General features: G+C 44.3%; 1 protein-coding gene across 4 annotated transcripts in view; it reads left to right on the top strand.

The window, feature by feature from the left end:
• GPM6B (glycoprotein M6B) overlaps window positions 1-11,313 on the top strand; it is a 149,164-nt gene that overhangs the window by 113,993 nt on the left and 23,858 nt on the right. For 2 of the 4 annotated variants that reach the window (XM_012649811.1, XM_012649813.1), the window contains exon 2: window positions 1,030-1,149. The exons of the other annotated variants lie outside the window; for them this stretch is intronic. In XM_012649811.1, the coding sequence (XP_012505265.1) occupies window positions 1,030-1,149 (120 nt within the window). The remainder of the gene's footprint in view (window positions 1-1,029; window positions 1,150-11,313) is intronic. 4 annotated transcript variants of the gene reach the window in all.

Here is an 11,313-nt window from a genome sequence, read left to right as displayed (position 1 = left end):
ATCCGCCTGCCTCGGCCTCCCAGAGTGCTAGGATTACAGGTGTGAGCCACCGTGCCCAGCCGGAACCTGATTTTTTGATGGAATAATTACCCACATCAATGCCAGAATCATTTTTTTAATCCTTAAGTATTGGTGATATCCCAGAGAATATGACCTTATTGGGTTTTATGGGATTTTCAGACATAAACTGGCCGTAGCTACCCTGTAGTCTCTTAGGGATTTTAAGATTCTAATTTAACTAACAGTTACCCAAAGCCTACTCTGTGCCAGGCACATTGGTAGGTATTTTTCTCTCCAATCCCCTAAGAAGTGGGAAATATAGTCATATTACCAGATAGAGACTTGAGTCCTCTGGGGGCTAGTTATCACCCTGCATGTGAATAAGTAGTGGTTTGAGTCCCCCCAAGACCAGGAGCCCTTTCTCAGTAACATGCTGGGAGATAAGTGGAACAGAATTTAATCCAGAACATTCTAGACTCTGACATACTGTGTTTAAGATGGGGTGACAAAGAATACTGCAGATGTCAGTGGGAGGACAGGCATTTCATCCAAGATTCAGCAGGCCGCAGGATTATGTGCCAGATTCTCAGGACCAGAACTGGGTGCCATTATGGAGAGGGAGCCTGTGTTCACCTTTGCTTGTGCAGCTGGCAATAATTATAGTGCTCCGTTGGTCTGAAAAGGAAATGAACAGAAAGAAAAATATTATTGTGAGGAGCCAAATTTTCACTATAAATAGTATCTTCCCCAAATGAGCATTTTAGCGGGGCGGAGTAGAGAGGAGATAGAAAAAATTTTAAAAAGATAATTTGGGTGATTTGTGTAAACTTAAATTCAAAAATGGAGGAGACTCCAACATTCTCAATTTATCACGCTGCATTGATAAGCTGGTACTGAAGGGTTGCGTTTCGATAGTATATTTTTTAAACTCCCCATTTCCTTTATATGGTAAAAGAATAAATTAAAATGCTGATATAGAATCTTTGCTGGAGATAGAGACACTGACTCTTTGCCACCTGAAATTGGCAGTGAACAGCAGAGCTGAAATGGAAATTGGCAGGTACCACTGGATGTACCCAGGCTCAAAGAACCACCAGTACCGTCCTGTGCCAACCCTGGGGGACAGGGCTAGCCCCTTGAGCAGTCCAGGTAAATACAGCCTCGGGGTGAATTCTAATAGCAAGTCAACTGTTATCTGTGATATTACTTGTAATGGCTATTTCAGTTTGGTCATATTTTATGTTTTGCTTGATGCGTTAATTTGTTCACATGGGCGTGGGTGGAATTGGCCCTTTAAAGATTTTTAATCATCTTTCTTTTTCTCTCCCCCTCCCCATTCCACCCCATCTTTCTCTGCTTTCTTTTCCCTCTGTCCTTACTCTCAGCTCTTCTTCTCAAAGGGAGCAGTGTACAGTGAGATATGCCTTTGGGTTAACCATGAAATTTATAGTGTCTGAACTGATGATGGGGGAGGGGTCCCCACATGTCCCCCAGGGCGCCAAGAACTGGGCCAGGGCCCTCCCTCGAGAAACTTTGTCTCTGAAAGTCCCACAAGTGTCCCCAAATGTCTTCCCAGCCCCACTGCTCACACCACCCTGCCCTGACATCAGTCATTGCCTTTGAGAAAGAAAAATCAAAGCCTGTGAATTAGGATCATGTAACTGTGTCCCCGATTCGCATCAGGTAGGTCCATGGGGTCCAGTTTCCATTATCCTTGCTGGTGAGGAACACTGGCCACTCAGAGCCCTAGGTGCTGGGCCTGGGTGAGGGGGCCTGGGCCTGGGCCAGGCGGGGGAGAATGCTGAGCAACGTGAGCATCCACCCTCACACATCCCCAAAGTCTGCACGTGTCTTAGTGCTCAGCTCAGCCCAAGCTCTGGGAATTTGCCAATGCGGAACTGTAATTCAAACTACATAAGAAATGGATACGAAGGGCTTGTCGGGGGTCAGATCAACACAACAACAGGCTTAAAGTATCGCTGCCATTTTGCATCAACCCATAACATCATTTCTGCCAAATGGTGGCTTACATTTTCAGGAGTACGTGTAGCATGTACAACTCCAGAAAGAGCAATCCTGAGATACAATGTAAGATACCCATTAAATTACAAAGTCATAAAATCTATAATTAATTTAATGAAACTTTTTCCTTTAAAATCTAAATTGTGGTGTCAGGTTGACGAACATGAAATCTGACTTTGGATTTACTTCTACATCTTGGGTTGTGCATTCCTTCATCCGACATGTAGCCATCAGGTGCCAGTTCTATGTGTGCCTGTGCAGCACTGGTTAGAAAATGGTGGACACGAGGTGCCATCAGGCATCCATTCCCATAGCTCCTGTAAAGACTATGGGGGGTTCTGGAATCTTGATAAAAATCTGCCCTTAGACACAATCCATCCATACAGTGGAATACTAGTCAGCAATAAAAGCAGTGAGGTACTGCTGTATGCTACAACACAGCCAAACCTCAAAAACGTTATGCTGAGTAAAAGAAACCAGACACAAGACACCAAATGTTGTATGATTCCTTTTATATTAAATTTCCAGAATTGGCAAATCCATAGAGACAAAAGGTAGATTAGTGGTTGCCAGAGGCTGGTGGGAGGGGGAGATGGGAGTGACTACAGATGGACACAAGGGAGCTTTTATGAGGTGATGAAAATGTCCTAAAATTAGATTGTGGTGATGGTCACTCTAAATTTACTCAAAACCATCGAATTGTACACTTAAAACAGCTGAATTTTTACGATATAGAAATTGTATCTCAATAAAGGTGTTTTTTTAAAAAGCCCCCCAACAAAAGAAGTTAGATGTGCACAATTTGAGGGCAGGGGGAAAGGTATTTGTTACCATGACGAGAAAGCCCCCAAGTTATCAGAAAGTTATTACTTGAGAGAGGACGGTCTTCATTTTAAGTGTTGGATGGCACCAGGCCAGTTGGAAATCCAGAGAAAATGTAGTCTTTCCTGGATTTTGGTTTATTAAATTCTGTGGTAAGGAGTAAACACCAATATCGGGGGGGGGAATCTCTATTAATTGCTCTTGAAGAGTTTTCTCCACTTGTTGAGCAGTTCCCCGTAAAAGCATTGGAATAAGACTCGTGTGCTTTTGATTCTACAACCAGACACCGGAATATGGGTATTCTAAGCAGAAGCGGCAGCTGAGAAAAAAAATACAACGCTTCCATTTCTTTTGTGAAACAGATTTCTTCCAGAATTCTAAAGAGTTTGGATTTTTGAAAGGTAATAGGTGCCTATACCATATACTGCACCCTACCACCAGTGAGGTCTGGGTGCTCCTGCAAATCCAACCCGTCAATCTTTTTGGAGAGCCCAAGTCAGATGAAGACTATAAATAGCCCCTTGTCCATTCGGGTAGGTTTTGACCCAGGAAGGTGAGATCAGAACAGGTCTTGCTGCCGGAGGAGTTAAAAAAAAAAAAAATCCTCAGTTTTCAGGTTTTTGGAATTCCGGAAGGGTGTGATAAAAAACTGTGGAACTCTAATAGTATCAGGTTGCTGGGGATACTATGCTGCAAGGGGGAATTCCATGAACTAGCAGGTCCTCGCCTGAGAGGGAGAAAAAACAAAATCACTGAACCTGATTTAAAGAATTATCTTTCAACCCAGATCCTAAAATGTCTCTACCCACACATAGTTTTAACTTTCTGTGTGCATTGACTGGAAGCATCAGAAGATGCCGTGGCACAAAACTTGGGGATCATTTGTGCCTGGAGCAGGCCATAGAGTGAAGGGACCTAATTCAGCCATGTCATCACCTTCCCAGTTGCTTAGAGGTTTTGTTGGCTCCTAAATCAATGCAGTTCCCATTCTGTACTTAGATCCCCCACCAGATGGTGTGAGGGAAAAATAGAGAATTCCATATGGCGCTCACGTCTCCCCCCTGCCGAGTTCTCAGCTTCTTTCCGTGGGGGGAAGAGAGGTTTTGATACAGGCTGACCAAGAAATCTTTGCTGAAGGGAAATGCCTCTCCCTCTCCCACCCGTGCAGTTACCATAGTGGAGAGACTGCTTTCTTCCTGCGAATTCCTTATTCCCCTTTGGGAAGGTTGAGGTGTTTCCAATGTCCTTTACCTTGACCTTTATGTGGGTTTTTTTTTTTTTTTTTTTGCTGTAACTTCCCAGTAGAATTACATTTTAGGACTTGGATAGTAACTCTTTCACCATATTTCTTTTTTCTTTTCATTGTTTAGCTTCTTTGGGTAGGTAATGTGTACATCTTCTCTAGGTCTACAGGAGATCAAAGGATGGATGGCCACAGTGCTGTCTTGGGGGCCTAGGCCTGAGATGAAGGCCTGAGATGTGGCAAGTAGTGAAACTAAAAATAGTTAATGCTAAATCTGCATTCGGTGGAGTATTGTGCTTGACGGAATATTTCCAGGCTGCTGTAGAGTGTGTTACACAGGCTTCAGAGGATAGTCTGAGCAAGAAGGGAGAAGACAGGAAGGAATTGAAGAAGTGAATTTACCCTCAAGAGATCTAAAAGTCTTTATCTTTGGAAAAGCCAGAGAATTGCTGAAGGTAGTCATTCTTTTTTCTTTCCCTCTCTATTTGCGGAGAGGACTGTATAAGCGTTGCCAGGGGAGTCAATAATGTGCTGAGTCCTAGTTGGTTTGAAGGGCAGCAACCTTTGATTCTCTTACCTCCTTGTCTGATGTAAGGGGTTGGGGAAGAGCAGTGAAGGTGGGAAAGGTTTGTTTCTTTGTGGCAAAGAGATGGCCAGAGAGCAAAGTAGTTGATGGCAGCTTGAGAGAAATTCTCAAACGTTTCTCATCTCCCTCTTTAATGTAATCCAATGACATGCCAGATGCTGTTACTTGATATAGGTTACACACTAATGAACCAAGAATGACCATTCATACACTGATAAGTCTGTAATTCACAATTCAATCTCTCCACGAAGGAGTAGAATAACCACCTGCTTTACCAATCACCAATTTCCCTACTCCAAACTCCAAATGGCTCTGATGCTTGGGTTATGATGGCCATAGAGAATGCCAGAAGTCCAAAGAACGCACCTCTCACATGTGGACTACGGCAGAGAGCGTGGAGGAATGTTGGTGTTTCGCAAGAAGCCCAAGTGTTGGGATTTGCATTTCTGGGAATAGATTCCTGAGCAGCCATGGAGGGTTGAGGACTGAGAGGAGAGGACAAGCTCTACCGTGACTCAGGTCACACTGTTCCCATCTGTGCATCTGCCCAGGTGCAACCTCAAGCATGCTCTGGGAACTATAGCGTTTGTCCCCTGGGTCCTGCTAGGGCTGAGGCTGGGACTTGTCTCATGGATCCACTTTGTAAAGGGGCACCTGTGGGTATGAGAGTCCTGGGAAATGCTACTGGATTTTTGTCATTTTTCTTCAATGTCACTCTTCCCTAACCTAAGGCTGTAAGGCCACTAAGTTTGAGGTCTTTTCCCAGAATACTTCAAATATATTTAAAGAGGGAAAAAACCCTTCAACTTTCTGCATGTACTGTCTCTGGTTGGGTGTCAACCATAACCGCTGGGCTGGTCATGTGCAGGTTGTGATGGTGGTGCCCTCTGTCGCCAGAGTCTACTTGCAGAAGCTTTCTCAGTTCATATGGCCTGAGCCAGAGGAAGCTGCCAATCTGTCTGATGGCTTCCAGTTACTCAGGGTGTTTCCAGTTAAATGGAGGTATATGGTGAACACAATGTACACTGTTCGTAGCTCCGTTTCATCCTGTAAAGTTCCCGAGGTTTTTGTTTGTTTGTTTGTTTGTTTGTTTTTGAGACAGAGTCTCACTGTGTTGCCCGGGCTAGAGTGCTGTGGCGTCAGCCTAGTTAACAGCAACCTCAAACTCCTGGACTCAAGCGATCCTCCTGCCTCAGCCTCCTGAGTAGCTGGGACTACAGGCATGCGCCACCATGCCTGGCTAATTTTTTCTATGTATTTTTAGTTGTCCAGATAATTTCTTTCTATTTTTTTAGTAGAGACGGGGTCTCGCTCTTGCTCAGGCTGGTCTCGAACTCCTGAGCTCAAACAATCCGCCCGCCTCGGCCTCCCAGAGTGCTAGGATTACAGGCGTGAGCCACCGCGCCCGGCCAGTTCCCGAGGTTTTTAGAGTTCTTTGCATTTTGTTTTCTAGTATGTGCCAATTATTTCATTTTCAAATCACCTGCGGTTTTCACAAAAATGTGCCATATTAAAGCAGTTAACTATCTTATACTTTATTTACCAAAGATTATGTCAACCGTGATATGTACATATAAAGACTTTCTTGATTGTTTACAAACGTTGAATTTTTTTTATCTGCTATGTTAGTGTATGATTAGCACTTGATTACGTAACAGTGGCTTCCTGTGTCTTCGGTCTCATGTCTGCTCCCCGTCTGAGAGTAGGCAGACAAAGCAGAGGTGAAAAGCAGGTCGATCAGTATTGAGGGCTGATCTGGAGCTTGTTGGCAGGCACAACATCTGGTTTTAGGGACACCCACTTGGATTATTCAAGACTGAGTACTTGGTCTTCTAGAAGCAGTGACATCTGGTCTTTGCTGCCTTTAATATACCCCTTTCATTGTATGTTTTCAGTTAGAGTCCTTTAAAATTAATATTTTTTTGAAATTTTGCCACCCTTAGACATACCTGGAGAGTTACTCTGAAGCAGCTGAAGTTGGCTGCTTGGGTCTTCCCACCTCCTCACGCTAGGTCCTTTTGGGTGCCCGGGCTCACTCTTGAATGAGCCACACACACCCAGAGTGTTTCCCTGTCTATGAAAATCTTATATAAACTGGCTTTGGTACTGAGCGGAATGCTCTGGTTGTCAGTCATTTAGATGGGATGAGGCTTTCTCTAAAGATCATCATGCTTGCATTTTATCTGGAAATTTCCACAAATGATGCTTTCATCACAAGGAATAACTCTGGGGATGAAATGTCAGGCTGGTAGGTGAGATAATGCAATTGAAACAGGCCTTTCTGTGTCTTGAAACAACCTTGTTTACATGCATGTGTTGTTTTGCAGGGGTAATAAATGGAGATTCCTGTGAGGACTTGACTTAGATCAATCAGGCTGGTAATGCCGCCCACTGTGTTTCTGTAAATAAAGTCTTATTGGAATCAGCCATGCCCATTCGCTTGTCTGTGGCCGATTTCATGCTCCAACAGCAGATTTGAGATGCTGCAACCATACACCCTGCAAAGCCAAATGTATTTACTATCTGGCCCTTTACAGAAAACAATTGCCAACCCCTGACTTTGTGTATTGCATTTTACCACACTGCAATATTTTTTTTTATACTTTGCAATTCTATCTACTTATGTTAGGCAACACCTGGAAACTTTGTTAGTCATTCGCTTTCCTAAAATCTTCTCCATCAAAACATCCCTCACTGTCTGCCCTCTAGGCTCCAGAATCCTCGCTCCCTGTGGGCTATGGGGAATCCTGCTCACGGGCTCTTAACTAAGACTCAGCCCTTCTTTAGAGGATCCCTTGGTTCCTTCTGGAAGCTCAGCCCCTCTGGCCTCTTCCAGGTCCTTCTCTGAGTTCCTACAATAAACCAAGTCCTGTTAAACAGATGTCATGAGCCACTCTCATCTAGCGTTCTCTTCAGTGTACTTTATTTTGGCAAGTTTTATTTTCTGTGATATGTAAAAGATCATTTATGTTTCATTAAATGTAGTATTGGGGGTTATTTCTTTAACACATTAACTGCCATGTGAGTTATATTTAACTCACGCTAGTTTTGAGCCCAGGTCCTCGTGAATCAAAACCTGGGCAAAACCCTGCAATTCGTTTGTGAAAATCTTACTTGATGTTCCTATTGTTACAATTGATATTGACAAATTAATTCTAAAAATGGATTAAATGAATAGAAATCAATAAATTTCATTTTTCATTAAATTAGAAAGGATCATTTTGTTTTTGAAGTTTTTATTTTCATAATAAAACACTGCGGCCCCAAGGAAAAAATTTTTTCCTAGTGTGGCAGTCAATGTGTTAAGTGATTTTATTTTATTTTTTTTTAAATATGGGACTCCAGTGCCTAGAATCAGAATCACCAAGATGCTGATTTAAAAATTTAGATTCCAGCCAGGCACAGTGGCACACGCCTACAGTCCCAGCTACTCACTTGGGAGATTAAAGTGTGAGGATCGCTTGAGCCCAGGAGTTTAAGTCCAGCCAGGGCAACATAGACTCTCTGTTTAAAACACTCATATTCCCAGGCTTCACCCACCTTCTCTGGGATGGGTCGCAGGAATTTGGCCCATTTGAATAAGCCCCCCAGACAATTCAGATACACACTAAAGTATGATCACCACTGCTATATGCATAGAGGATCATAACCTTGGTTAAGAAAATAGCTCCTCATTATAACGTCTTTGGTAAAATGTCATTTCAGTTCAAAATACCTTTCCAAACAATATACACTTGAAATTCAAAGGCAACCTGTATATGTATTTACTATCAAGACAACTGTAGCCAAATGCCCACATCTTTAGCAAACAGTACGATTGAATTTGAAGCAAATTCCTCTTAATGTGATGTTTTTATATTGTCACTGCATCTTTCTATATAAAAACAAATGTGAAAACATTCTATGTAGAGCTGAGGCTGTGTGTTAGTTATCAATCATTGCATAACAAATTCTTCCAAACGTAGTGGCTAGAAACAACACCATATGTTATCTCAGTTTCTGTAGGTCAGGAGTCTGGGCTCAGACTGGCCATCTCAGGATCTCTAATGAGGTTGCACTGAAAGAGCTGGCTGAGGCTGCAGTCTCATCTGAAGGCCTGACTGAGGAGGGATCCATTTCCAAACTCACTGACGTGGTTGTTAGCAGGACTTGGTTGCTCGGGGCTGATTGGACTCAGGGCCTCAGTTCCTTATGAACTGTTGACCCTGAAACCTCCCTTGATTCTTTGCCATGTGGGCCCTCCATAGCTACTTCATGACAAAGCAGATAGCTTCATCTGAAAGAGCAAGCGAGCAGGTAAGAGAGCATGTTAGCCAGAGAGACAATGCTAGCAGGACAGAAGTCACGGTCTTTTGAAACCTAATTAGGGAAGTGACATCCCATTACTTTTGCCATATTCTAGTCCTAAGAAGCAAGTCACTAGGTCCAGCCCACACAGGGAGGGAATTATGCAAGGCCATGAACATAGGAGGCGTGGATAGTTGGGGGCGTGTTAGGAGGCTGCCTGCACAGGCTGTATAAATGTTTCACAGTGGAAATACGTCTTCAGTCTCCTTAGAGCACTGCCTTCTCTCCTTAATGATAATAGCTCCTTCACTCTCCCAAAGCCTCACCTCTCAGAGAATGCATCCCCAAGTTAAAGTGCTGGCTACCTGGTAGGAGCCTTCGTGAGGCCCTAGACTCTAAGCTCTCTGTGAGCAGAAGTCCTCATGCCTTACTCTCTGCTTTGGCCTGGCTCAGTGCCTGGGAGCATGAAAGCACTCATTCATAGTGTTGATTGATGATCACTTTATTTTTAGCACTCAGGACATGTGTGGCTTTATATGACATTGTACAATTTTAGTGTCTATTGTGTACATGGCTGGTCTCCAGGGCCAGGCTGGTTAAGACCTTGTGCTCTGCAAGTTGCACGGGAGCTCAGTAAGTATTTGTTAAGTAAATTAAGACTGGACTGGCCAGTCGAGGTCTTTAGGATTATCTGCATGTGATTCTAAATTAGGAAAAAGTACATAAAGAGGGTCAACTTTGTTGAATGAATGAATTTTCTCTGGTAAGTTCTCAGCCTGGGCTTCACAGTAGAACCCCTGAGGGAAGGGGGTCTTTTTAAAATCCTGAGGCCACATCCAGACCAAGTCCTTCAGAATCTTGGGGCTAAGGCCCAGGCATCAGCATTCTCGAAAGCCCTCCCAGTGATGCCATGTGCAGCCAAGGTTGAGAATTGGAAGTTTTTGCCTTTCAGGGGATATGCTGAGGATGTGCATGATTGAGGATGTGCTACAGGCATCTAGTGGGTAGAGGCCAGGGATGCTGCTACAGTGCACACGACAACCCCCTCCCTCAGCAAAGCATGATCCATGCCAACAGTGCCAAGAGTTGAGAAGCCCTGGGCTAGAGCTACGCTTCGAATCAGGAAATTGGCTCTAAGTGAAGTAGTAGGCACTCAAATGCAGTAGCTTCGTCCCAGATGTTAAGCTTATTGCAGGCACGGAGAGCTTGATCAGTCTGGAATATTATATACAATCTACTTATCAGTGCTTTCTAAAGAGAAGTACCTGCTTTTAAAAGACATGAGCACAGAAATCAATACATTTAAACCTACAGATATATATCTATGCAACATATACCCCACACACCACACACACACGTGTACATAGATGCATGTGCTCTGAACACCCTATGCGTATAGACACGTACATGGGGCATATGAGTGTGTTGCTGTGCTTAGAGGAAAAGGTATGTTTTCATTAGCGCCCTTGACCGTTCTTTCCCTCGCTCGAGCCTCCCGTGCTCTGCTTGTCTAGTAGAGGTCCTCGGCCCTTGGTGCAGAGGATGCCTCTGCCCTGCCTTGCTCCTGGAGGGCTTCTGTCACCCAGTGCGGGCAGCTGCAACCACAGTCTGCGTCCCCCAGCCCACCCAACCAGGTCAAGGTGGCTCCTGCCTTTCACCACCAATCCTTAGTTTCCCAAAGGGGCTCACAACCCTTTTAAACTACTAGTCTCTTGTGTAAAAATCAAACTTAACAAACAAGTCCTTTCAAAAAACTTTCTTGAGGTATAATCAACATGCATTCACTGCATCTCTTCAAAGCGTCTATGCGGTAAGTCTCGACGAAGGCATGTGCTCATGAGAACAGCACCATGGCAAGGTGGCTATGTGGCCGTCACTCCCTGCAGTTCCTGCGGCCCCTTGGTAATCTCTCCCCACCCAAACTTATCTCTCTGGATTAGTCTGCATTTTCTAGAAGGGCCCTCATGAAGGTTTGTTCACATAAATTCTCTCACCCTAGAAAATGTGTGGCATTGATCGACGAATAGCTCCATGGCTTTGTGCGATTCTTATCCTTCCTGCTTCCATTGAGGACACCCGCCCCCCTGGAATAAAACTCAGAAAGACCCATTCTGCTACCACCTACGGCTGAAGGGTTGAGTTTGCACCCACTCCAATCCAGCCTACACACTGGTGCCATGTTCATCTCTTGCAAGCACATCTCAGATCACATCTCTCGCCTCCTCACAAACCTTCCCTCTCTCCCCGCAAAATGACGCGCGGAGGCTGCAGGCTGGCTTGGATGCCTCCCGTGGGTGGCTGGGGAAACCTGCCTTTCTGGCTTCTCCCAACACGGCTCTGGCATCCTTGATAA

Source organism: Propithecus coquereli, unplaced genomic scaffold (assembly GCF_000956105.1).
Source record: "Propithecus coquereli isolate 6110/MARCELLA unplaced genomic scaffold, Pcoq_1.0 Scaffold303, whole genome shotgun sequence".
Lineage (NCBI taxonomy): Eukaryota > Metazoa > Chordata > Mammalia > Primates > Indriidae > Propithecus > Propithecus coquereli.
The sequence above is the reverse complement of the archived record's forward strand: the minus strand, read 5'-3'. Positions and strand labels throughout refer to the sequence as shown.